The 27,738-nt window shown below is 46.0% G+C and overlaps 1 protein-coding gene across 1 annotated transcript in view; it reads right to left on the bottom strand.

The window, feature by feature from the left end:
- Foxk2 (forkhead box K2) overlaps positions 1 to 27,738 on the bottom strand; it is a 61,063-nt gene that overhangs the window by 18,115 nt on the left and 15,210 nt on the right. Inside the window, exons 2-3 of the mRNA XM_026381333.2 lie at positions 4,296 to 4,490; positions 1,616 to 1,763 (exon numbers count right to left, since the gene is read on the bottom strand). Coding sequence (XP_026237118.2) covers positions 1,616 to 1,763; positions 4,296 to 4,490 — 343 coding nt within the window. The remainder of the gene's footprint in view (positions 1 to 1,615; positions 1,764 to 4,295; positions 4,491 to 27,738) is intronic.

The following is a 27,738-nucleotide window of genomic DNA, read 5'->3' as shown; positions in this document are numbered from 1 at the left end:
TGGTTGTGTGCGCAAGTTCAATGCCCAGTACCAAAATCATATCCACTTGCAACAGCGCAGGTTGAAGGGAAAGTTCCCAGGCTTTGTCTGAACTTATGGAAAATGTACACACCAGCTCAGTGAACAGCAAAGCAGGCAAATAAAAAACCAGTTTGTAGGAGCTGGGGTTGTGGCTCAGTGGTAGAGCTCTTGCCTTGCATGCATGAGGCACTGGGGTCGATTCTCAGCACCACATAAAAATAAATAAATAAAATAAAGATATTGTGTCCATCTATAACTAAATCTATATATATATATATGGGCTGGGATTGTGGCTCAGCAGTAGAGTGCTCGCCTAGCATGGGTAGGACCCAGGTTCGATCCTCAACACCACATAAAAATAAAGGCATTGTGTTGTGTCCATCTACACCAAAAAATAAATATTTTTTTAAAATATATAACAGTTTGCAAAAGAATACATTCAAGATGACAGTTCTCATACCAAGTTTATAGCTGACACTGTTTCAGGATAAACCTAAGCCAGGACTTGGTGTCTCAGAAGGGGCAGGCTGCATCCTGGAGCTGGTAGTGGGCACCAGGGTTCTTGCTGCCCTTCTCCAAACAGAAAAACCATCTGAAACCCCAGCATCCAAAAGCCCCCATGTCTTACTTGTGCTGGCTAACATCGCCTGAGCACTCAGGCCTCGCCAGGCTCTGCCTGACCTCCCACGGGAGCACACTGGAGAGGGCCTGGTGCAGTGAGGACCCTCAGCTGAGAAGTGGCTCAGTTGGAGTCCTCGCAGCACTGGGTGTGGACACAAGGCAAAACCTGTCACTGCTTATGCTGCCGTGTTTCCTTGACAGCTTCTTAGACACGTTTGTCAACATTTTTATTGAAAATGCTGTTCACAACACACACATTGGCTAAACAGATTTTGTAGGGTGAGCACCAGTATAGCCACGTGAAGTGGAAAAGCCTGGACTCAGCTGGCTTCCTTGGCACCCCACTTCTGCTGTGGCTGGCGGAGTTCCGAACCAGAGAAGGCTGTCGTGTGCACTTTGTACACAGCTGTGGTTCACTCACGCCCAGGGCTGTGCCACGTCCCTCCACACAAACAGCACATGGTACGGATCCGTACGTGAAGCATCACCATGCAGTCTGTACTGTATTCTTCACCTACTCTATATCAAAAGCAAGTCCCCATTGATAAATATTTCACATGCCTCTGACTGGGCCACCAGATCTTAGTCACTGTTCCCCTAGGGCACTCATCGTGGTTTCAAGTTTCTGTTTTATACCAACTTCTGTCTCTTTCCTTTAGACAAATCTTTGAAGGATAAAAACACGCAGGGCCACAGTGTGGACATCAACTGCGTTGTCCACATAGGGACAGATGCAACCTCCCAGGCTGTCTGTGAGCCTGCCTCAGCTAAAATGCCACCCGCCTCTTAAAGCACTGCACTATGAGCTGTGAGCACCAGGACCTCAGATGCCGATGACAGAGCCTCAGCCAACACTGAGAATCGCTCACAGAATCAGCCCGCATCACTGCACCATGAGCCACGCTCAGGACAGTGGTACACAATGCCCCCCGCCCCCCGGGCCCAGCTGCAAGACGGACTACAAGACACTTACCTTTGGACTGTCTCCACCTGAGGCTTCCTTTTCATTTTCTGGCTGTGAGTTGTCAGCCATTAAGTTGAGGTCAGATGGTATCACACGGCCCATTTTGTACCCTGAAGACCCGGCTCCCCGGGGACTAGATGGGCAGGAGTTTGCAGCACTGTGGAAGAGAAAAGGTTCCTTTAGCCTACGAAAGAGTACATATGTTATGCTTCAATAAGTGGCTCTAAGCTGGGCACAGTGGTGCACGCCTACAATCCCAGTGGCTTGGGAGGCTGGCACTAAGCAACTCAGTGAGACCCTGTCTGTAAATAAAATACAAAATAGGTCTGGGGATGTGGCTCAGTGGTTGAGTGCCCTTGATGTGAATCCCCAGGACCCAATAAATAAATAAATAAATAGCTGGCTCTGAGGTCAGGGAAAGAAAAACACAAAAACTTTTGAGAACTGAGAGAAACCTCTGTATCAGAATCAATAATTCTCTGTGCAACTCAGATCACTCAAGAAGCAACATGGATATTCTGTGTTGTCATCCTGTGAAGCTCTAAGACAAATTCTCTGGGGGCAGTGGCCCAATCTTCACCAGAACTTACCAAGAACCCAAATGACACATGGTGGGTCTAGGGACACAGAGTACATGGTGAATTGAAGTAGGGTACAACAGGTAACACTGGAAGGGCAGGGCCACAGCCCAGCCTGTCCAGAATATGGGCTGACCAGCAAGAGCACATGGCACTTTCCCCACAAGGTGGGTGGTGGGACCCAAGCCTGGGCTCCATGCTGACCACAGGCTGTGTGTGCTGGGAGAGTCGAGAAGCAGCAGTGCCTTTGGGCCACGCTCATTCTGCAGTTACCACTTACATTATGTGAAAACAATGAGCTGCTGAGATGGCATGATGCCAAGATGGCTCTCCCCAAAACCCTTCGGTTACAGAGGTGTTTGGGGAACAAGACAAACATTGCAACCATTTAGATTTCTGGGAAAAAATTAACCAAGAAACCTAACACTCACTTTGAGAAACACTGGAAAAGAAGATCCAGGAGGCAGAAAAAAGGGAGAAGGAACAGGGAGGGTCTTGTTGCCACACTTTGGTGGCACCTCGAAGTTCTGTGGGTGCCCAGCACATGTGCCTACCCATTAAACATTCTTTACTGAATGTCAGGACTACCCTGTCAGGAAGTCTGGCAAGGGAGCAGGAAGAGGAAGGCTGTTCCCCTGGTACGTACACTACAGTCTGAAGACCAGGCCCCTCTAGGAGTGCAGGTGCAGGAGCTGAAGAGCCACCATGGGCTTAGCTGAGGAAGCGCAAATGTGCAGGATGTGCCGGGACAAACAAGGGACACAATGATGATGGGAAGGACTGAGGGAGCCGAGTCAGGACTGACTTCAAATCCAAGGCTGGCGTCCAGCTTGCCATATTAACCTGCGGCCTTCAGAACTACTGTTCCCACCACACTGCTCACTGAGTGCTCAGCAGCAGGCTCGATGGCTTCGGCCTACCTGCCACACAGTTCCAATTAGTTCATTTGGTCATAAACAGGTCCCACAAGGTGGAAAGGGAAGGCAGTGCCTTCAGGCCACAGTGCTGCCCCTGGACAGTGGCCTGGGCATAAGGGTGTGGCCGCAGCTGTGACTTGCACATCTGCTGCTGAGTGGTACTGAGCGTCTTCCAGTGCACTCACTGGCATCAGTGTGTCTTCTTGAGAAATCCTTTGGTCAACTTTTCAACAGGGTTCTTTATATTATTATGGATATTAACCTCTTATCAGATATAATTTGCATGTATTTCTCCCATTCTGTAGATCACCTTTTCTGTTCCCTTCTTTCCTTCTCCTCCTGGGGACTGAACCTAGAGGTGCTTTTAATTTTGAGACAGGGTCTCTCTAAGCTGCTGAAGCTGGCCTTGAACTTTGATCTTCCTGCCTCAGCCTCCTGAGCTGCCTGGCTTCCACTCCACTTGAGAACCAGCAGAATGTAGCAGGCTGGCCCAGTCTCACCCACACGATGCACTACAACCTAACATGCTCCAAGAGCAGCACAAAGATAGTCCTCAGTCTCCTCTGCACGCTCTGCATGAAGCTAACAGCAGTGAACTAGTCACAGGTTCTGCCTGTGAAAGCCAGCACGGCCGTGCTTAGAGCGCTATCCTCTGCAGCTGAGGGGGCCCAGTCTCTCAGAACTTCACAATGAACACCTGGTTACCTCAACATGGCCAAATCAAAGTATAAGCTTTCAGAATATATGAAACCGTAACAAACTAGGAAACTAAACATTCAGATTAAACTCTGACTTTACACCAATACCACAAATCATAAATTTAGACTACATTAAAAAGAATCCATAAGGGCTAGGGCTGGGGCTTAGCGGTAGCGCACTTGCCTAGCATGTGTGAGGCACTGGGTTCAATTCTCAGCACCACATAAATAAAAAAATAAAGATACTGCATCCATCTACAACTAAAAATTAAAAAAAGCTTTATCAACAACTAAAAAATAAAAAAAAAAGAATCCATAAGTAAAAATAAGGGACATGTGGGAATTGCATGTTTATAATGCAGAAACTGAAAGCACTGTCCTAAAACTCAACTATTTTAAAAACCCTCAGAATATCCTTCTCTGCTTAAGTCACCTGCAGGGGAGGGAGATGTCATGCTGGGACCCACAAGCACCCACCCACCAGTCCCTGCCCTACCTGATGGTGCCCGTGGGGGAAGGGAGGGGGCTGATGAGGTGGGCCATGGTGTCTGGAATGTTGATGGTCAGGGGCGAGATATGTGGCTGCACAGGCTTCACCGGGGACTCGGGAGCCTCCTGCTTCTCCCTTTTTTCGCTGGACAGGGCTGTGAATGTTATCTTGATGTTTGTGCTCGGAAACCTGAATGTGCACCTGGAAAAGAAAGGTCAATGGTCAGTGCCTATCTGCTACCCACCAGAGTCCATGAGCATCCCCCAAACACTGCATACAAGTACAAGGACACACACACCTCCCCACTTTGAAGCTCACCATGTTTACGCATCTCTTAAGCAAGTGAGGTATTTCTTGAGACACCAGTGGTATCAGCCAAATGGGACATTTAAAAGTGTAGGCCTGAAAAACTTAGTATGCACTGCTCTTTAAAAATAAGTGTGCAGCCAGATGTGGTAGTGCATGCTTGTAATCCCTGCTGCTTGGGAAGCTGAGGCAAGAGGATTGAGAGTTCAAAGCCAGCCTCAGCAATTTACTGAGGCATTAAGCAAATCAGTGAGACCCTGTCTCTAAATAGAATATAAAAAAGCGCTGGAGATGTGGCTTGGTGGTTGAGTGCTCCCGGGTTCAATCCCTAGTACCAAAAAAAAAAAAAAAAAAAAAAAAAGTGTGCAGGGCTGGGTTACAGCTCAGGGGTAGAGGACTTGCCTAGCACATTTGAGGGACTGGATTCAATCCTCAGGGCCACATAAAAATAAATAAGTAAAATAAAGGTATTGGGTCCATCTACAACTAAAAATATTTTTAAAGAGTATGCAAGGGCTGGGGATGTGGCTCAAGCGGTAGTGCGCTCACCTGTCATGTGTGCGGCGCTGGGTTCAATCATCAGCACCACATACAAATAAAGATGTTATGTCCCCCGAAAACTAAAAAATTAATATTAAAAAATTCTCTCTTTCTCTCTCTCTCTTTAAAAAAAAGAGTATGCAAATATGTTTTAGATCTTATAGCAGATTTAAAATAAAAACTTGGATCTGAGGAAACAACTCAATGGTAGAACATTTACCTAGCATGAATAAGGCCCTGGGTTCTATCCCAGCACTGTAAGTAACAATAACAAAACAGCAAAGAATAAATAAATGAATGAAAGAATAAATGAACAAATAAATTAATTAACCAGTGGATATAACAAAAAAAAACTAAAATAAGCATACAAGTACATACAAGTATATCTGGGTCACTAAGTCATCAATAATTGTGTGATGATTTTATTTAAGAAAGAAAAACCAGCCAAGCATGGTATGGTACATGCCTATAATCCCAGTGGCTCACAAGGCTTAGGCAGGAGGATCACAAGTTCAAGGCTAGCCTCAGCAATGTAGCAAGACCTTAAGACCCTGTCTCAAATAAAAATACACATACAAAAAAAAAAAAAGGGCTGGGGATGTGGCTCAGTGGTTACACATTCCAGGGTTCAACCCCCAATTTACAGACACCCCCCCATGCCCCAGCCCAGCCAAAGAAAGCCAAACCAACTAGCTGTGGTAGCCACACCTGTAATCCCAGATGCTCAGGAGGCTGAGGGAAGGGAATGCAAGTTCAGGGCCAGCCTGGGAAACTTAGCAAGACCCTACCACAGAACAAAAATGTATCAAGGGCTGAGAGCGGTAAAGTGCCTGCCTAGCATTTGCCATGCCCTAGGTTCCATCCCCTGGTACCACCAAAAAGAAAGAAAAAAAAATCCTATTTTTTTTTTTACTGAATAAACAAGAGCTAGAGATCTTGAATCGCAGGACAGGCTTGCAACTGAGCCCTCTGCTCCACTCCAATTCAGTTTCCTACCTGTGACAAGTGGTGCAAGCCAGATCCTTCCCAAGATCTGGGAAGGATTTAAAACAGTCATACAGACTCTCACAGCCCTTGAGTCTCAGCTCTGAGCCAGTTACACAGCACCCTACTGTACGTCTACAAATGTGGAGCTTGGCTCAGCTTCTCTGAGTATCCACCCCAGTGTGGAGCCCAGCTTTGCCTATCACTCGTCCTACTGGGTGACTGACCAGAAAGGTCCAGCACCAGAGGTCACAGGTCCCTTCTACTCCCAATGACATCTTCAAGGTGACATCTCTGCTTGGATTAAGAAGGGCAGTACTCGCTTTTCTCCCACCAGGATTCAAAGGTGCCCTCCAGCTCATGGTGAGGCATAACTTCCATGGAGCACTACTAAAAGGTGATCAGGCCATGAGCTCTGCCCTTCAGACGACTTAATGCTGTCACCATGGGAAGGAGGGGTCTGGCCAGATTTCTGTCTTGTCTCCAATGTACTCCAGAGTCCCTACTGCTAGGTCATGACAACAGAAAGGCGCTCACCCGATGCCAGCACGCACTCCTGTACTCTCCCCCTGCAGAATCAGCCAAATCCATTTCTGTTCCTTAAAAATTACACAATTTGGTATTCTGCTGTGGTAACATAAGAGACTGGGTGACCCTCCCTCCTCTCAACTGACCGCCAAGGGTTCTTTTCCCTTTCTTTCCCTTGGGAGGTGCACCAGGACAGAGTAGAACCTGACAAAGTAGCAGCCCCTTCTTGGGGTCCAGGACACCACACTGTCAGATTCCTACCTTCTAAGGGCTTCTCACTTCTTACTGGACCTTTCTTTTTCATAGGCCCCCAAAGTCCAATGCCCAGGCTTACACTGGATTCCACATTCTGTGTCCACTTCTGGGGAGCTCATCCAAGGCCTCAGATCTTGAGCTCCATCCACACACAACCAAATGCCTCCAAGCCCCCTTTCCAGCCTCCACATCTCCTCCACCGTCCCAAAGCCTCCACCTACACCAACACTGGGACTGAAACAGGGCTCCCTCAGCCATGAATATCACCCTCATATGCTCAGGCCACAGAGCAGAAGCCAGCGCGACCCACCAACTAATGCTGTCGGCTCCCACTATAAAACACACCCACCATCTAGGGTGCAATTACACGCAGCTGCTCTGGCAAAGCCCCTGTTAAAACAGAAGAACATGCTCCCTCCTGCCTTCCAGAAGATGCTCCCAAATCACAGTTCAACAAGGACTCTTGTCCAGATGATATAAAAAGCTCTCTGAAGTTGACAAAAGAAAACAAAACCCCAGCTACAACAGAAGCAAAAGACTTCACCAGACACATAAGCTAACATAACATAAAAGTGGAAATTATCAGAAAAGGATGTTCAACATCACGAGCCACTGGAGCCAATGCAAATCACGATCCCAGAGCAGCCAGGTTTGGTGGCCACACCTGTGATCTCCCAGACTAGGGAGGCTGAGCCAGTGGGATCACAAGTTCAAAGACAACCCAGGAAACTTAGTGAGACCCTATCTTAAAATTAAAAAAACAAAAAGGGCAGCTAGGAACAGTGACATATACCTATAATCCCAGTGGCTCAGGAGGCTGAGACAGGAAGATCACGAGTTCAAAGCCAGCCTCAGCAAAAGTGAGGCACTAAGCAACTCAGTGAGACCCTGTCTTTAAATAAAATACAAAATAAGGCTGGGGAAGTGGCTCAGTAAGTGAGTGCCCCTGAGTTCAATCCTCAATCCCATCCCCCCCCCCACCGCAAAAAAAGCACAGTGGTAGAGCAACCCTGGGTTCAATCCTCAATACCACATACAATAATAATATCAACAACAATGATAAGGTAATAAACTCAAGACACCACCATACACCTGTGAGAACAGGTAAAGCTAAGAAGTCTGACAGCACGCTCATGGATGAAGATGTAGAGTAGATACCTCTCCTATGTTGCTGGAGGCACATAAAATGATACAGCCACTCTGAAAGTGAGTTTAAACATACAGGTATAATAAAACCAGGCAACTGTGCTCCTGGGCATCTACCCTGTACAGATAACATGTTCACACAGAAACCTACAAACAAACACGCATGGCATGTTTGTTTGTAATAACCAAAACATGAAAACCACCCAAATGTCCTTCAATAGGAGAGGAGCTCAGTGCAATTCACGTGGATCTTGAGGGCATTTACTCAGTGGAAATAGCCAATTTCCATGTCTCACATGACATACTCAATACGATAAAATCACAGACACAAGCACAAAAGCACAGGCAGCAGAGGGTAGGGCATGTGACTCAGAGGGGCAGCACCAGGAAGGCCACTGTGTGGCAGAGCCTACTGTACTGGGATCGCAGAAACAGCTCATATACCTGCATGTGGGACATGTGACAGGATGACAGACAGAATGGGAGACATCAAAAAAGAACTCATGGGGCTGGGGATGTGGCTCAAGCGGTAGCGCGCTCGCCTGGCACGCGTGCGGCCAGGGTTCGATCCTCAGCACCACATACAAACAAAGATGTTGTGTCTGCCGAAAACTAAAAAAATAAATATTAAAAAATTCTCTCTCTCTCTCTCTCTCCCCCTCTTTCACTCTCTCTTTAAAAAAAAAAAAAAAAAAAAAAGAACTCATGCAGCCAGGCTCACATCTTAATCCTAGTGGCTCGGGAGGCTGAGGTAGGAGGATCCCAAGTTTGAGGTCAGCCTCAGCAACTTAAGAAGGCCCTGTGCAGGGCTGGGGTTGTGGTTCAGCGGTAGAGTACTCACCTAGCATGCGTGAGGCACTGGGTTCAATCCTCAGCACCACATAAAATACAATAAAGATTTTGGGGGCTGGGGATTTAGATCAGTTGGTAGAGTGCTTGCCTCGCATGCATAAGGTCCTGGGTTCAATCCCCAGCACTACCAAAAAAAAAAAAAAAGGAAAGAAAGAAAGAAAGAAAGCCCTAAGCAACTCAGTGAGACCATGTCTCTAAATAAAATACAAAGATCCTGAGTTCCTTCCTTAGTACCATGGGTGTGAGACAAACAAAAAAAAAGCGGGGTGTGGGGGGCAGCCTGTGTTCACCTAAACTCACCAGCTGCCACACCTCCACCCAGATCACCTGCAAGGAGATTCTCAGGAGGTGAGTTCACCCCCAGTGATGCTGCATAAGGCCAGGCAGGGATGCTGCTGACACCCACAGTGCAGCCACGGGACAGGTCCCACCAGAGAGAGTGATCTGTCTAGCATCCCAGGGCCTGGGCATCCCCAACCAGCGCCTGCCCTGTGCTCAGGCCTTGAGGTCTCTGTGCACCTAGTAACCAGTCTCTCAACCAGTAATGTAAGTACACATGGTAAGGATTCACAGACACAGAGGGCCCAGAGGGAAACCAGCCTCTTCTACCAACCTCAGCAGTACTACCCCCAAGTCCCCAGGGGATACTACTACTCTGGGTCAGCACTTGTGACTCACCTCTACTCCCCTTGCTACTCAACTCCTTGACAGCCCAGCACATTCCTTGGCCCTGTCAGCCCTGTTTCTATGGGTGGATAGATAGGTGGGCTGTCCCCCAACAGAATGTAAGCTCCATTAGGGCAAAGTCCTGGCCTAGAAAACTCAATGCACATATAAAGCAGGCCCTCAGTAGCCATTCATTCCATCAATGAAAATGTGCCCAATATTTTGTACTAAAATGGTAATTAGAATACGCAAATCAGGGAGCTGGGGTTGTGGCTCAGCTGTAGAGCACTTGCCTAGCACATGCAAGGCCCTGGGTTCGATCCTAAGCACCACATATAAATGAATAAATAAAATAAAGGTATTGTATCCAAGTACAACTAAAAAACAAATTTAAAAAAAAAAGAATATGCAAATGATATGATCAAAACATCAGGAAAGCCACAACTGAGTACCTTAATACTGATTTTTCTTCTCTGTGGTGTTGAAGACTGAACCCAGGGCCGTGAACATGCTAGCCACACTCTGTCCACTGAGTCACATGCCCAGTCTTTTTATTTGATTTTGAAACAGGGTCTCACTAAATTGTCCAGGTTGACGGGAACTGGTGATGCTCCTGCCTTAGCATCCCAAGCTGCTGGGATTACAGGCATGTGCCAGTGTGCCCGGCTGTCACAGCCTCTTAATCCCCAGCAGAAGATTTGAACCATCAGCCCCAGGCCTAAAAAAGTGGGAGAGCAAGATCTCACTCATCACTGAATGTTTAACAAAACAAACTGGACGGCTGTGAGAACAGCAGAGCAGAAAGCAGTCTGGGTTTGGTCATCTTTGTCATAGCCATGCTTGATCAGTAAGAGAGAGGGTATCACTAATTTGCTGAGCCTGGCTTCAGCCTCCAGAGTCACTAGGATTACAGAGGAGTGCCACCACACTCAGCTAAAATTAATAATTTTTAAACGGGGATGTAGTTCAGTGGTAAAGTGCTTCCTAGCATGCCCTAGGCCCTGGGTTCAGTCCCCTGTGTATGTATGTCTCTCTCTCTCCACACACATACACACACCACACGTACATACGTCAGTTCTTTTCTCCAGATGGGCAAATGCTGTCTACTATATTGTTTATTCCTTGTCCATCCTGAAATTTTACAGAGAGCCACCCTTGACCAGCAGAACACACACTCCTGACCTGTCCACACCGGACAGAGGCCTCTGCAGTGTGCAGTGACAAGAGGGAAAGGCCAAGCTGCCAGCTCTGTGTGGACAGCCATGGGTCCTCAGGTGGCCTATATGGTCTACTGCTACTCACTTTAGCTTTTCCCAACAGGATCTCACCCTCCATGCTACTCAGTACAACATCCACAGACCATGGGAGGACCTTCTTGTTTGCACTGATGCCCAGTGTTTCCAATTAAGAACAGGAGGACTGACACTGAGGAGTAGCTATCTCCAAAGCACAGGATCCAGGTACATACTATGGGATTTCAAATGAGGACTGGTGTGGTCAGGCCACCTGCCCACAGAATGTTTGCTCTCCTCTGTGCTGGCCATCACTAGACACTGATGCCCAGCCCTATCCCATAAGTGACAGCAGTATCTCTGTGTCATAATCTAAGAGTGACCTTCTGTGCTGGGGATGTGGCTCAATCGGTAACGCACTCGCCTGGCATGCGCGGGGCGCTAGGTTCGATCCTCAGCACCACATAAAATAAAAAAAATAAAGATGTTGTGTCCACCGAAAACTAAAAAATAAATATTAAAAAGTTTTCTCTCTCTCTCTCTTAAAAAAAAAAGTAACCTTCTACATTTATAAACCATGAAATACATTTAAAAGCTATCCATATCCTTGTAGTTATCTATTTCTTGATCTGGTTTCTGATTGCATGAGTAACCACTCCTGTCTATAAAAATTCACAGGGCTGGAGCGCAGCTCAGTGGTAGAGCACTTGCCTAGCATGTGCAAGGCCCTAGGTTCCATCCCCAGCACTACAAAGACAAAACAAAACACCCGTCACCAGCTATATTGTTGTAGGAACAGACAGGGCAAGGCACCGAAGAGAGCAGGAAACAGTTTTATTTGGCTGCAGCCAGGTGCAGGGGGCACAGCTTTTACCACAATCAATCAGTCCCCTGAACCCTGAGTTTGGGTAGTTTCAGAATTTTATACCCAGCATCTAAGGGGAGGGGCTCAGAAGTTTACAGTCTATAGAAGTTCACAAAAAAGCAGCTTTTTCTTTCACTATTCTGGGCAAGTTAGCCCTTCAAGGACAACACCTGAGAAGGGGAGAGCTTCTTCTCCCCTCTCTTTCCTCCCCCTGCCAGCTGTTACCATGGAGCCCAATTGGTAACTTCTCTTATCTTAGAAATGTGGACATTTCTGTGACACCCAGCTCAAGGCCAGAGGCCTTACTAGTGAAAAACTAGTAAGAGGGTGTCCAGCACCTGGAGTGCTGATTTCTTCCCAGCCAGTGGCCAAGTGAAACAGGGCAACACAAAAATAGAAAGTTTCTCTACACTGAACTCTTTTGTAGAGACTCTTCTGCTGACAGTCTTAAAATCAACCATGGTGAAGATTTCTGGAAAAGCCCAGTTAAGACTTTTCTGTGGAGAAAGGGGATGCCACTACTAACATTCTCACTCTCTCTCTCATATATATATATGAATGACAGGCACTCTTTTCTGTACAGAGTATACTTTGGCAAGTCTCCATGCAGATGCAAAATCAACAAAGTATGATAATGTGACAGGCACACCTGGGTTAATGGTGCCATTTCCTGTACTTGTATGTCAACAATGACCTATTTATTTGGATTGTGATTATGTAGGTACTCATGTAATTTCCCCCCCTGTACTGGGAATTGAACCCAGGAGCAAATAATCGCTGAGCCACATCCCCAGGGCCTTTTTGTATTTTATTAGAGACAAGGCCTCACTGAGTTGCTGAGGCTGACTTTGAGATCGAAATCCTTCCATCTCAGCCTCCTGAGCTGCTGGGATTACAGATGTGCACCAACAAGCTCAGCTTATTTTTCCATATCAATATATTCAAACAAAATACACTAAAATTGTTTTTTAGTTCTCTCAGTTACCTATGAAATTTCTGATCCCCTTTTAAATAAAAAATTGTAAAATAATTATGGATTAGCATTATAGTTTAGATCTGCACTGTCCCAAAGATTTAAAAGCTTGGTCCCCAATGCAGCCAAGGCCAGAGGTGTGGCTTTGGGGAAGTGACTGGATCATGAGGCTCTGACATCATTACATCATTAGTGGATTCTGGTGTATTCATATTCTGAAAGGTCTACTGGGAGGTAGTGAAAACTCCACGCAACTGGGGTATGGTTGGAAGAAATACACAACAGAAAGCAGCCCTTGGGAACTGTACCTTGTCCCTGGTCTCTCTTTCCACTTCCCAGCCGCCATGAGCTGAGCAGCTTTCCTCCATCATGATATTCGGCCTTGCCTCAGTTCCAAAGTAGAACATGGACTAAAACCTCTGCATCAGTAAACCAAAATAAATTCTTCCTCCTAAGTTGTTCTTGTCAGGTATTTCAGTCATAGTGACAAAAAACTAACACAACTGCTTGCCTCATAAATCTAAAAAAGACCCACAGAATACAACAGAACAAGGGAACAGAAATACCTGGCAGAGTAACAACCACAGGAACAGATCCTTGTGGGCCCTCCTGCTCCTGGACACTGGCACTGGGGACAGCGCAGCCCAGATTTCTGGCCTGACTTTTCCAAAGCCTGATGTGTCTCCCCAAGTATGGTAGCTTTCGCCACTGTTGCACTCAGGGTCAGTGCTGGGGCTGCAGTGCCTGGAGGATGTTAGGTGGACAGAGATCATGGCACGTGGCCTGTCTCAGTTCTTGTCAATTTCTAACATGCCATGTTCTTCAAATATACATTATTGATTGATTCCCCAAGGTTTGTAACAGAGTTCAGTACAGAATATGAATCTGTTTACAAGCTTGAGAAATATGATAAAAATAATGGGAGAAAGGGGACAGGTCAAGAGATGTACAATTTGGCCAGGTGCATGCCTGTAATCACAGAGACACAGGAGGATCTTGGGTTCAAGGCCAGACTGAAGGAGACTCTGTCTTGAAATAAAACAAAAAGGGCTGGTGGTGTAACTCAGTGGGAAAGCACCCCTAGTTCAATCTGCAGTATCAAACCAGACCAAACGAAAAAGAAAGAAAGAAAGAAAGAGCACAAAGTGAAAAGAAAGCCCAGTAGCAGTGAGCAGGATGGCACATCCCTAGGTAAGAACTGACCCGGAGTAGCACCCCAGCAGAGAGTGGACTGTTGAGCACCTGGAGGAGCTGTACATCTCAAACCATGCAGACACTGGCAGCGCTACACCAGGCAGAGCAGACCCCCCTGGCAGTCCCACATAAGCCATGTCTCCTGTACCTGAAGGGATACATTGAACATCAGCAGCTGTGACATACTAGAACAGAGCGACCTTCTCCCAGCCTGCTCATTCTCCTCCTATTCTGGTCCAAGGTGTCTTCGTGTTGAAATGGAAATTATTATAAAGGAGACAAGCATCCTAGAGTCCTAAGTTACAAACTCTAAGGCTTCCAACACCTGATCTTTAAACTAACATCATAGGATCCCACAGAAATAAGTCATATTTAAACAGATCTCTAAGTGGAAAAGTTAAATCTATAGTCTTTTTTTTGGGGGGGGGGGCGAGTATGACTAGAAATTGAACTCGGGGCACTCGACCACCGAGTCACATCCCAGCCCTATTTTGTATTTTATTTAGAGACAGGGTCTCACTGAGTTGCTTAGGGCCTCGCTAAATTGCTGAGGCTGGCTTTGAGCTCAAGATCCTCCTGTCTCAGCCTCCTGAGCCACTGGGATTACAGGTGTGCACCAACACTCCCAGCAAATCTACAGTCTCTTTATGCAAAGCAAGTTCAGCTCACTTGTCAAACTGTTCCCTACAAATGGCTTTCAAAACAGCACTTCAAAGGGGTTCCCTGCAACAACCCACGTGTCCCTCATGCTCACGGTGCAGAGACAGACATCCTTCTGGGAGACACTTCCCCCATCCTGGAGTTTCCTGACATGGCCCTGGAAGCTTCTGCATTTCTCTTACAGCACATTACAAGGTTAGAGGAAAAGGGATCTCACTTCTTCATATCCACAACCATGAACTGGCACCTCATAAAGGCAGAGCTAGAATCAGATCCTCTAGAATACCCCAAAACCCTGCAAACCTATGTCTGTGGTTCTGAGCAGTGCTGCCACTGGTACAGGACCCACCCTGGTGCCACACCACATCAGAGTGCAGCTGACCCCAGGAAGAAGCTGGCTGCTGTGTCTTCTGCATGCAGAGAAGAAAAGGCTGAAGGCCCAGGCAGAGCCACTCTGAAGAGCAGCACAGGAAAGCTGCTTTCAGCCTTGGCTCTTGCCTGCCGGTGGCACAGCGACTGCTCCCTTAGTCCCAACATTCTTTCCTTCTGTGACAAAGATAGCAGATGCTGACCAGAAAACCCCCACTCAGCAAGCTCCTCTCTGTTGACACAAGACATGCCCAAACACAAACCAGAACGTTATGAGGACAGGTCTAGAGCCACTCAGTTTGAGGGCACGGCAGAAAGCCTCACAACTCCTTGCACTCTGTCATTCTGCACAAGGAAGCAGCAGCCTAGCAGGCATGGTGTCTTGCAGACGCAGTCAGGGTCAAAGCAGAGAAGCAGCAGAAGGCCTGCAGATACCACCTCTGCCAAGAGCCCAGTGTCATCACCAGCCACAGCACAAAGTGACCCCAGGGTCCTCACAGGTGTGCTTACAGGACACAACTGACCTGGGTCTGAGCAGAGGAGACAGCAAACATTTGCAGGGCATCCTACAAAATAACTGACTTGCCACTCCAAAAACATCAGTATCAGGAAGACGAAGGTGGAGGGACAGTAACAAATAAAAGTAGACTGAAGAGAAGGGAGCAGTCATGCGACATGGGGTCAGGATGAAAGGCATCTAAGAAAGGTCAGCAAGGAGTGGAAGTCAGCGCCAACCATGCTGCACATGGGCTGTGGTTTCTGAGAATGATTCTGAGAAAACACCTGTGGAAATATTTGGGTTGAAAAGGCATCAGGGGCACAACTTCCCCACAGGTGTTGCACGGGGGAGGAAGGAGTGGACAAGAGTGGTAAAACACAAATACTTGGGGACTCTGGGAAAGTAGGAATTTTTCAAAGGAAAAAAAATGTCAAGCTTTCATAACGTCTGAGGCGAAAGTTCACATATCTAGGTCCAAACCACACTGGGTGCTGGACTTGGCCCAGCATACAACCATAAGTGCTTCACAGCCAGAGAAGACCTGCCTGCAATATTGCTCTTCGATCACCCTTAGGCCCTGTGCAGCCTGTGATGTTCAATCACATCAATCAGTCAAACTCCACAGCCAACACCTGGATGCAATTCTGGTCCTGGGAGTCAGCCTCCACTGAGGCAGGGGTGTAGGCCCACAGGCAGCACCATGACACATTCACGACAAGTGTCTTTTCCTGGTTCCTGAGTCTGCACAAAAGAGGTCTTAAACCAACACACCAGAGTTAGAGGAGTGGCTCAGAGGTATGCCTAGCATGCATGAGGCCCTGGGATGCATCCCCAGTACCAAAAAAAAAAAAAAGTAGAGAAACCAAGTACCAGGAACAGACCTGTATCTCTCACACTGTTGGTGTGTGAAAGCCTATCAACTTTTATTTGTGTGTTCACATGTGTACACTTACATGTAGCACTGAGGATTCAATCCAGGCACACCTTTTTTTTTTTTTTTTTTTAGTTTTAGGTGGACACGATCTTTATTTTATTTTTATATGGTGCTGAGGATTGAATACAGTGTCTCACGCATGCCAGGCTAGCGTGCTATCACTTGAGCCATATCCCAGGGGTGCTCTCTTGCCAACTTGCCCAAGCAGGCCTGGAGCTCGTGATCCTCCTGCCTCAGGCTCCTAAGTTCCTGGGATGACAGCTATGTGTCACTGTGCCCAGCTTTGTCAGTTTCTTTGTAAAGCAAATGGATACTGGCCACTGACCCTGCTGCTTTACTCCAGGATTATCTTCTAGGAGTCACGAGAGCAACCATTCACAAAAGCTCACATAAACAAGTTCACTGTAACATGATTCAGACAAGTTCATTGTAACATGATTCAGAATGGCCCGATAGCCAGCAAGAGATGAATGAACCTACAAATGGTGGCTCATCCACACAAGAGAATTCTGTGCAAATGCCCCTCAATAACCACAAAGAGGGCTGGGGATGTGGCTCAAGTGGTAGCTCGCTTGCCTGGCATGCGTGCGGCCCGGGTTCGATCCTCAGCACCACATACCAACAAAGATGTTGTGTCCACCGAGAACTAAAAAATAAATATTAAAAAAAAATAACCACAAAGAGAAAACAGCCCACATAAGTAACACGGATGAACCTCAAAATCAACATGTCAGACCAAGAACAATGGCACAGGCCTGAGCTCCTAGGGGCTGGGGAGGCTTGGGCAGAGGACCTCAAATTTAAGAAGTGGCAAAAAAGGTGACTTTAAAAAAAACACTTTGAGAGCTCCCACACACAAAATAGGTTTGGCCAATTCTCAAACCATAACAATGTTTGACTGCCATGTACATTCATATAACCCAAACCCCAGAAGGAACCTACCTCATCATCATAAAGGCTATATATGAAAAACCCAAAGTCAACTTCATAGTAAATGGGGAAAAATTGAAAGCATTTTCTTCAAAATCTTGAACAAGACAAGGACGTCAGGGGCGCCTGCGGTTGTGGCTCAGTGGTAGAGTGCTCGCCCAGCATGTGCAAGACTCTGGGTTCAATCCTCAGTACCACATACAAATAAATAAATAAAATAAAGGTATTGTGTCCAGCTACAACTAAAAAAATATTTAAAAAAAAAAGAAGAAAAGGACACTCATCACCTATTTAATATAGTACTAGAAAGTCTAGCAGATCAATTAGGCAAGAGAAGGAAATAAATAAAACTGGGAGACGAAGAAGTCAAATTATCACTGTTTACAGATATGATCTTACACTTAGAAGATCATAAAAGCTCCACCAAAAGACTGCTAGCACTAACAAATAAATGCAGCAAAATAGCAGGTAACAAAATCAATATACAAAAATCAATAGCTTTCCTATATACCAATAATTAATCTGCTGAAAAAGAAGATCTTAGAAGATGTTGAGTCCTCCCATGTTAATGGATAGGCAGAATAGTGTCAAAAATGGTCATGCTACTAAAATCAGTATAGAGATTCAATTAAATCCCCAGCAATATACCAATGACATTCTTCACAGAAGGAAAAAAAATCCTAAAATTCATTTGGAAGAATAAAAGACCTAGAATAGCCAAAGCAATTCTAAGCCAAAAAAGTAAATCTGGTGGCATCACAATAGCTGGCTCCAAGTTGTACTACAGAACTATAGTATCAAGAGTTGCATGGTACTGGTGAGGCCAGAGTTTGGAGTCTGAAACTCTGCTTCTGCTGGTGGGTGATCTGAACAAGACGCAGGCCTCTGCAGTTAATAAAGCCTGTTAGCAGCTAACCACAGCAGGAAATGTTGTCAGCATCAGCTCCCAGGGTCAGAGTTGGCAAAGACAGGGAGTGGCACTTCGCAGCTCTGTTAAGGGCAAACTGTGCCCTCCATTGTTGCAGCAGACCCCAGCAGCTCACCACCAGTTTCTTTCTGGGTTCTTTTCCTGTAAGTTTGAAGAATGAAACACACAGATAATAATGGAAGGCAAAGTGAAAGGAGAAGGATTTATTCAAGTGAGAAGAGACAGAACTCTCTTAGGATGAGAGGGGACCTGATAGCAGGTAGCTAGCTGATTGATGTGCTAGTCGAGGGGTTTTTGTAGCACTTGGGTCAACACTATAGGTTGAAATTTATGCTAATTCGAGTTTGTAAAAGTATCGACGCTACTGGTTCAAATTTATGCTAACCTCCTTTCATGTCTACCTTACCTCCCTTTTCCTGAAGCTCATGGGGACTTGTGTGAACTCTTGGGGAATTGGGAGGTTGAAAAGCAGATCATTGATACTCAGGGGCTCAGAAATGCTGCGCCATGTGGAGTAAGGCACCCACACAAAACCCAGGCTGGGCTGCAATGGTACTACCAGTTGGTGTGCTGTGGTTTGCCATACTTCAGGCCTGCCATGTATACCAGCAAGACAGGCTCTGCATGGCCTGTGCCCACTACTTAACATTCAAAACTGCCTGCATGGCCACTCCAGGATAAAAGCTTGGCTTCACTGGAATAAAAGCAAACACATAGACAAATGGTACAGAATAGACGGCACAGAGACAAACCCACAGAGCTACCGTCATCTGATCCTTGACAATGTCGCCCAAAACATGCATTGGAAAAAAGACAGCCTTTTAACAAAGGGTGCTGGGACAACTGGTTATCCATATGTAGAAGAATGAGACTAGACTTTTCTTACCTCTCGCCCTACACAAAAGCCAACTCAAAATGGATCAAAGACCTCAAAATTAGACCAGAAATTATGTAAGTCCTAGAAGAAAACAGGGTGTCAACACTCTAGCATATAGGCACAGGACTCTCACTAGGACCCCTAAAGCTCAGGATATAATGCCAAGAGTGAGTTAATAGATGGGATGACATCAAATTAAAAATCTTCTGCAAAATAAAGGAAATGATTAGGAATATGAAAATAGAACCTACAGAACCTACAGAGCTTACTGCTCTTCTGACAGAAGATTAACACCCAAAAACTTAATACCAAGCCAGGCACAGTGGCACACACCTATAATCCTCCCAGCAGCTTGGGAGGCTGAGACAGGAGGATCCCCAGTTCAAAGCCAGCTTCAGCAATGGTGAGGCACTGAGCAACTCAGTGAGACCCTGTTGCTAAATAAAATACAAAATAGGACTGGGGATGTGGCTCAATGGTTGAGTGCCTCTGAGTTCAATCCCTAGTACCCCTCCCCCCCCAAAAAAAACAAAAACCAAAAAACAACAAATAACCCAATTAATAAATGGGTAAATGAACTAAAGAGACACATCTCAAAAGAAGAAATATAAATGGACAACAAATATGAAAAAATGTTCATCATTATTAGCAATTAGGGAAATGCAAATCAAAACTACACTAAGATTTCATCTCACTCCAATCGGAACAGCAGTTGTCAAGAATACATTAATAAATGCTGGAGAGTATGTGGGAACACTTTCACAATGTTGGTGGGATTTTAAGTTAGTAAGTACAACCACTATGTAAATCGCATGGGGGTTCCTCAAAAGACTAGACATTGAACCACCACATAACCCAGTTTATACTACTCCTCGATATTTATCCTGAAGAATTAAAGTCACCCTACCATACAGATACACACATACCCATGTTTAAACTATGGACTAGCCTAGGTGTCGGCCAACAGAGGAATAAATAAAGAAAATGTGGTATATACACACACTACGGAGTTTTATTCAGCCATAAACAAAAATGAAAGTACATCATTTGCAGGAAAATGGGTGGAACTGGAAAGTATTAGGTTAAGCGCAGTCAAGGGTCATTATGTTTTCTTTCACATTTGGAAGTTAGAGAGAAAAAAGGAAAATAAAGTTGAGGCAGGAGGGTCTCATGAAGATGAAAGGGAGGTCAGTAGAGGAAAGCAAGTAGGGAGAGGGAGGAGGGAATGGAAAGGGGAAATACTGGGGAATGAAATTGGCCAAATTACACAGTTACATTGTGTGCATGTATGAATGTGTAGCAATAAATTACAACTATAATGCACCAATTAAAAAATAGGGGTGGGGCTGGGCCCCATGGCCCACCTATAATCCTAGTGGTTCGATAGGCTGAGGCAGGAGGAGTTCAAAGCCAGCCTTAGCGAAAGTGAGTCACTAAGCAACTCAGTGAGACCCTGTCTCTAAATAAAATACAAAATAGAGCTGTGCATGTGGCTCAGTGGGCAAGTGCCTCCGAGTTCAATCCTTGGTACCAACCCCCTCTCATAAAAAGAGGCAGGGGGCTGGAGCTGGAGCTCAGTGGTGGAGCACTTGTCCCGCATGTGTGAGGCACTGGGTTCAATCCTCAGCACCACGTAAAAATAAAGGAAGGAAGGAAGGAAGGAAGGAAGGAAGGAGGGAAGGAAGAAAGAAAGGTAGGTAGGTAGGTATTGTGTCCATATTCAACTAAAATAAAAACAACTATTAAAAAAAAAAAAAAAAGCAAAATAGGGAGACCACTATGCTCAAAGGTTCCACGAACCTCTCTGTTGTTTCAACAGTATTTGGACAGATGGACCCCAGGGAACCCCTTTCTTCTACTTTTTACTCTGATCTCCATTTGCGACCTCCAGGACAATCTTCTCACCTACCTCCTGTTTCCAGAACCAGCCGAAGTTGCTTTTTGTGGTTAGCTCCTCACTGCCAATCAACCACAACCTCCCAGATTCTTCCACCTAGGTGGAGACTACTGCCAACTGCCTAGTCAGGGAGCCTTCACACCTACCTCCCTCTGGGCTACTGCTCTGACTGTGATGACGTGGCTCTGGAGGGCCTGGGGCATTTCTGTGAGAACTGGCAGAGGAGTAACATGAGGCCATTATGGATCTCCTGAAGTTGCAAAATCAGTGCAATGGCCACACCCTCTTCTAGGATGTGCAAAAGCATTCTCAAGATGAGTGGGGCGGGCTGGGGATGTGGCTCAAGCAGCAGCACGCTGGCCTGGCATGCGTGTGGCCTGGGTTCGATCCTCAGCACCACATACAAACAAAGATGTTGTGTCCGCCGAGAACTAAAAAATAAATATTAAAAAAAAAATTCTCTCTCTCTCTTTAAAAAAAAAAAAAAAAAAAAAAGATGAGTGGGGCAACACCCTTGACACCATGAAAGCTGCCACATGACCCAGGATAAGAACCTGGGCTGGGGCTGGGGCTGAGTGGTAGAGCACTTGCCTAGCTGTGAGAAACTGGTTCAAATCTCAGCACCACATATGAATAATGAATAAAAAATAAAGATCCATCAACATCCAAAAATAAAAAGAACCTGAACGAAGCTCTTTTGGATTTCATACCCTGGGTTTTGTCCACACAGACCCACAGATCTGTGACTTCCTGGAGAACCACTTCCTCCATGAGATGAAACTCACCAAGAAGATAGGGGACCACCTGATTAACCTCTGCCATCTGGTGGGACCCCAAGGTGGCTTGGGCAAGTACCTCTTGGAAGGATTGACCCTCAAGCACAACCAGAAGGACCAGGAGCCCAGTGAACTGTGATGGGGTTTCTTTGCATATCCTGGCATTGGGCTTTGGCCTAAACCTCTCCCTCAAGCCCCAAGCCAGTTTTTTAATCACCCTGGGGCCCCTCCCAAGCCTTGAACTAAGTGAAAATAAAGCATACCCCACCCCAGCAAAAATAAATAAAGGAAAAAATTTAAAAAGGTTTGGGACATGATGGCACACACCTGTAATCCCAACGTCTCAGGAAGGCGAGGCAGGAAGATTGTAAATTCAAAGCCAGCCTCAGCAACTGAGCAAGGCCCTAAGCAACTTAGTGAAACCCTGTTTCAAAATTTAAAAAGTTAGGGATGTGACTCTGTGGTTAAATGACACTGAGTTCAACCCCAGTACAAAATAAATAAATAATAGAATTTTTTTTTTAAAAAAAGGGCTGGGTAGATGGCTCAGTGGTTGAGTGTCCCTGAGTTCAATCCCCGGTACCAAAAAAAAAAAAAAAAAAACCATTTACCCAAAGCTGGATGTAGTGGCATACACCTGAAATCCCAGCAGCTTGGGAGACAGGCAGAGATAGGAGGATCACAAGTTCAAAGCCAGCCTCAGTAACTTAGCGAGGCCCTAAGCAACTTATGAGACCTTGTGTAAAAATAAAAAATAAATTAAAAAGGGCTGAGGATGTAACTCAGTGGTAAACTGCCCTGGGTTAAAATCCCAACCCCCCCCCCCAAGAAAAAAAGGAGTTTACCTGAATGTATAAGAGGCAAAATATAGCTGTTTTTTGTTTGTTTGTTTTTAAGAGTTTACCTAAAACAAAATAGCAATCACACAGGATGGGAAAACTAGTCAGAAGCTGTAGGGAGCCATTAAGTGATCACGCCTTCCAGTCCTGATACATCATAGGGATCTGAAAGATCACTGCAGTCTGGCGTGGTAGTGCCATTAGTGCCGTCCCCCACTTGGACAGCAAGGCCAATTGTCTGAGTAGGCACACCCTGGGGTACAGCTACACTCACCTGTTCTTTTGTAATCCTACCCCTTTGCCCTGTTTGGGATAGAATGTTCCATGGAAATTCCCTTTGTGTGTCCCCTTCTCTTGCTAGCCTTTGGGTGTGGCCTTCCTAGCTGTCAGTCAACCTGCTGACAGCAGACATCAGGAAGCTAGACTCAGCCCCCCCACCCCCCAACCTAACCCCTTGCCTCATTTGAATGGCTTCTCTTCAATAAAAGAGTTCAGCACATGCTTTCTCACTCTCTTTCCATGGACCCCTAGGGTCAGAGGAGCCGTCACAGGACCCAAAGAAAAAGGTATCTATGTCTCTTGTGTGGTTATTTCATGCATCCCAGTTCACCTGGAATGACCCTGAGTGTTTTAGTCAGAGAACAAGACAAGAAGCATGTTTTCTTCCTAAAGTTCCAAGATCATCCTGGCCACCGTCTGGGTGCTGTTCTTCCTGTAAAGTCTGAGCCAAAGGAATATGATGTTTAAGATTGTGCTTTTTGCCGGAGGCAGTGCGCACACCTGTAATCCCAGTGGCTCGGGAGGCTGAGGCAGGAGGATCTCAAGTTCAAAGCCAGCCTCAGCTACGTCCAAGTGCTAAGCAACTCATTGAAACCCAGTCTCTAATAAGATACAAAATTGGACTGGGGATGGGGCTCAGTGGCTGAGTGCCCCTAAATTTAATCCCCAGTATAAAAAAAAAAAAAAGAAGATCGTGCTTTCCAACCCAAGCAATAAGAGGCAATAGTATTAAGCTCCTGGTTAAAAGGTGAGTTCTTATATCTGCTTCAGGTGGAGCACTGGGCAACAAGACCACCCTCAGTCCCATGAAGACACCTGCAGAAAAGAATGCCATTCCTGTGTCTGCTTCTCACTGCCTCACAACACCTGCTTGGTGAGCTGCACGCCATGGGTGGCCATGTGCTGAATTTGCAGGAGTGTCCTCAAGTGACATGCTGAATGGCCATACACTGAAGATACTCAACCTCATGAGGCCTCAGGGAAACGCAGGTTAAACCACAACCAACCCACTATACTCCAGGATGGAAAGAAGAGGGAATGCCGAGTGCCACAGCTGAGCACCCAGCACCTTCGCAGTTGTTAGTGCCACAGCCATGGAGGCTGGATGGATGCACAGCCTTTCAACCAGGCACCACAGAGCCAAGCTGCATACCCAAAGAGGTGTGCATGTACTCACCAAAATCATCCACAGGAATTTCAATAATGTTTTCAATGAAAAAGCCATACAGGAGCTAGGGTTGTGGCTCAGGGATAGAGCACTTGCCTGGCATGTGTGAGACACTGGGTTTGATTCTCAGGATCACATAAAAATAAAGGTTCATCCACTATAATATATATATATATATATATATATATATATATATATATATATTTTTTTTTAAAAGCCATACAAGGGGGAGGAAGCAAAGGGGTAGGAAAAACAGTGAAATGAGATGGACATCATTACCCAAGGTACATGTATGATTGCATGAATGGTGTGACTCTACTTCATGCACAACCAGAGAAGTAAAAAATTCTGCTCCATTTATGTACAATGAATCAAAGAGCTTTCTACTGTCATGTATAACTGATTAGAACTCATAACTAAAAAAAAAAAAAAAAAAAAAAAAACAAACCAACCATACAAGTTGGGTGTGGTGGCACACACCTGTAATCCCAGTGGCTCTGGAGGCTGAGGCAGGAGGATTATGAGTTCAACGCCAGCCTCAGCCAAAAAACAAGGTGCTAAGCAACTCAGTGAGACTGCCTCTAAATAAAATGCAAAACAGGGCTGGAAGATGTGGCTCAGTGGTTGAGTGCCCCTGAGTTCAATCCCCGATTAAAAAAAAAAAAGCCATGCAACCTAAAAAATCTACAAGAATATTTATTCCTAGCAGTATTATTCTTAACAGCTCTAAGAAAACTACATTTCATGTCCATTTATAGCAGAATATCAAAGTTATGTTACATATACATTCTGAATACTTAGAGCAGTAAGAATGAATGATTCAGTCGGGTGCCATGGTGCACATGTGTAATCCCAGCTGCTTGTGAGGCTGAGACAGGAGGAACGCAAATTCAAGGTCAGCCTCAGCAATTTAGCAAGGCCCTAAGCATCTTAGCAAAAGCCTGTCTCTAAATTCAATACAAAAAAGGTGGGGGATGTGGCTTAGTGGTTGAGGGCCCCTAGGTCCAATCTCTGGTACCAAAAATAAATATATAAATAAATAAAATGATCCATAGCTATGTGAAAAGTATGGAGCAGTCTCACAAACATACCATTCAGTGGAAAACAAACACCCTCTCCCAAAGGCCCATTCTGTATGATTCCATGTACACAAAGCTCAAAATCAAACCAAAGTAATCCGTGTTTAGAATTCCAAACAGGACTCCAGAGTTGGCTGGGAGGCAGCAGGGAGATCGGAGTGGGTGCTCCAGGGTGTCCTCAGTGGGACAGGCCACACGAGAGGGCTCTCCTTGGGCTTTACCTGGGCTCTGTGCACTTCTGTGTGTAGATCACACTGAAGCACCAGCACAAACAAGAGTGATACAAGCAGAGGCAGACATCTGCTTACTCACTGCCAAGAGCAACAGGCAAGATGCCTGGAGGACGGTGCACTCATGGCCCTGGAAAGGAGGACCACAGCAGACTGCAGGGAGAGGACACTGCACATAGAGCTGAAGAAGCACACAGCAATGCAGTGAATGCCACCTTCAGCTTTTTATTTTTCCCACCTTCCCATGTGAAGAAGCCTCCATGCCTTAAACAGGTCCAGAGTCCCTAGTCCACATTCCAAAAACCATGCGGGTTTCATGGGTGTACAAGCTGCCCGCTTTTCTAAACTCCACCAGCTTCTAATCCTGCTGGGCTTCAGGTGGGATCTGGGCGTGTACTGCAGCCAACAGAGTACCTCAAGAACCATCCTTTCTGCAAGGCAAATCAGGTGCTCACACAGAGTGGGGTAAACCCACTAAACTGCTGCCCAGAGTAAAACATCAACCAGTGTTTTCCCTGTTGCTAACAGGTGATCAAGGTAAGTTTAAGTCACACAATTAGGAAAAAAACAAGCACAATGCCCTCTAGTGCTCTTCTTTCTGTTTCTCAGCAGCCCCAGAACTCTCTGGAACTCCTTAGAGACAAGTAGACAAGTGGCCTGAGATGCACAGCACTGGACACCAGGCAGGCAGAAGGTGCTAACACAGCACTGGACAAAGTTCTTGCCTACTGCTACTGCCTTCCTGGTAAGCAGAACCTCAACAATAAGTTTCATCCAACCCTAACTCACTATGTGAACATGTACAGGAAATCTCTGTATCTCCCCCCATAACTTTGCCATGAACTAAAACTGCTCTAAAACACAATGTCTAGGGTCTGGAGACGAAGCAAGTGCTAAAGCATTTGCCCAGGACATGCAAGGCCCTGGGTTTGATGCCCAGCACCACTCACACACACAAAGACATTTCACATATCATTCTAACAGCATGCCTGGTTTTGTTTACCTCAGCATTTCCAAATAATTGGAGAATGAATCTAGAAGGTACTGATAAGACAATAAGTATCAAGGGAACCCACATGGGAGATGGCCTGGGGCCCTCTGGTCACAAGCAGTTAGACTACAGGTTTGAGGGCCAAGGGCTAAATCTACACCTCTAACATTACACTACCATCTTTTCATACCCTGTGTGTGTCGGGGGGGTTGTGCACGCATTTACATGCGTGTGGTGCTGGGAACCGAACTCAGGGGTGCTCTACAACTAAGGTAATACCCACAGTCCCCTTTTTAAATTTTGAGATAGGGTCTTACTAAGTTGTTGAGGGTCTTGCTAAGTTGCTGAGGCTGGCTTCAAACTTGTGATAACTCCTGCCTCAGCCTCTTAAGTTGCTGGGATGACAGGCATGCACCATGGCTCCAGGCTACACTCCCTCTTTTAATCTGTTCTAGAAGTTTAATGGAGTCAGGCATGATTGTCATACAATCATGAATATTCATGATTTTTGAATATTTTTGAATATTCAGATTCAAAATAACAAATTAAAAAATTTAGCCATTCAGAATCCTGATGTGTCAGGTGCCTATTTGAGACTCTCTGTGTATATGGTTCTTCAGTACTGCTTTTATCCCCTTTGTGCTCTGTGGAGTTTGCCAAAAGGGAATCTGATGACAGAGCTCAGGAAGCTATGGAGCTGCACAGAAGATCACACTCAGGCTCAAACATGCTGGGAAGCTGGGAAAGGCCGCACCCAGGGCATCAAAGAAGCAGCCATGTGCACTACGCAGGCCACAAGCACCCAGCATGACCCACCTGTCCCAGAAAGATCACACTCACAGCTGCACCACTGCCAGTCCTTTCAGAAAGACCACTGCATTTCAAGCTGATACACACTGACTAAAAAAGCCTGTCCACTCAGAAGGTCAGGTGCCATGGGCTGGGAAAACAAATAAAGGCTCAGTGACATGAGCCCTGCTGTCACACACTTGTTAGTGGGCACAAAGCAATCAAGGAACCCAACACAGGAGGAAGTGCTAACTTGGTACTTGCTAAAAGGCTGACTCCCTCTCTAAGGTAGCATGGAGAGATAATGGGTTCTGGCTAGAACCCTCACAGCTGGTCCCACAGGAGTAGTGGCCGGCAGAAGGGCAAATAGAGGGTGCACAGAGCGAGTGGAAGAGAAGTTAGGTAAGGTCCCAGGGCAAGTGCTGGACCAAAGGGCACCATCCAGGAGTACAATCTCAGGACATGGCTGCAGGAATAATCCACATGCATCAAGGTCACTGTGTGGATAAAATAGGGGATGAAGAGGTGATCAGCAGAGACACTTTCAGTGGATCAGCTGCAGACGGACACACCTACACACCAGCACCAGAACAATGAGGGGGATGACAAGAACCAATGAAGGGATGGAGAAGACCAGGAAGTTAAAGCCATCATACCACAATC

The sequence above is a fragment of the Urocitellus parryii genome, chromosome 7 (assembly GCF_045843805.1).
Source record: "Urocitellus parryii isolate mUroPar1 chromosome 7, mUroPar1.hap1, whole genome shotgun sequence".
Classification (NCBI taxonomy): Eukaryota; Metazoa; Chordata; class Mammalia; order Rodentia; family Sciuridae; genus Urocitellus; species Urocitellus parryii.
The sequence above is the reverse complement of the archived record's forward strand: the minus strand, read 5'-3'. Positions and strand labels throughout refer to the sequence as shown.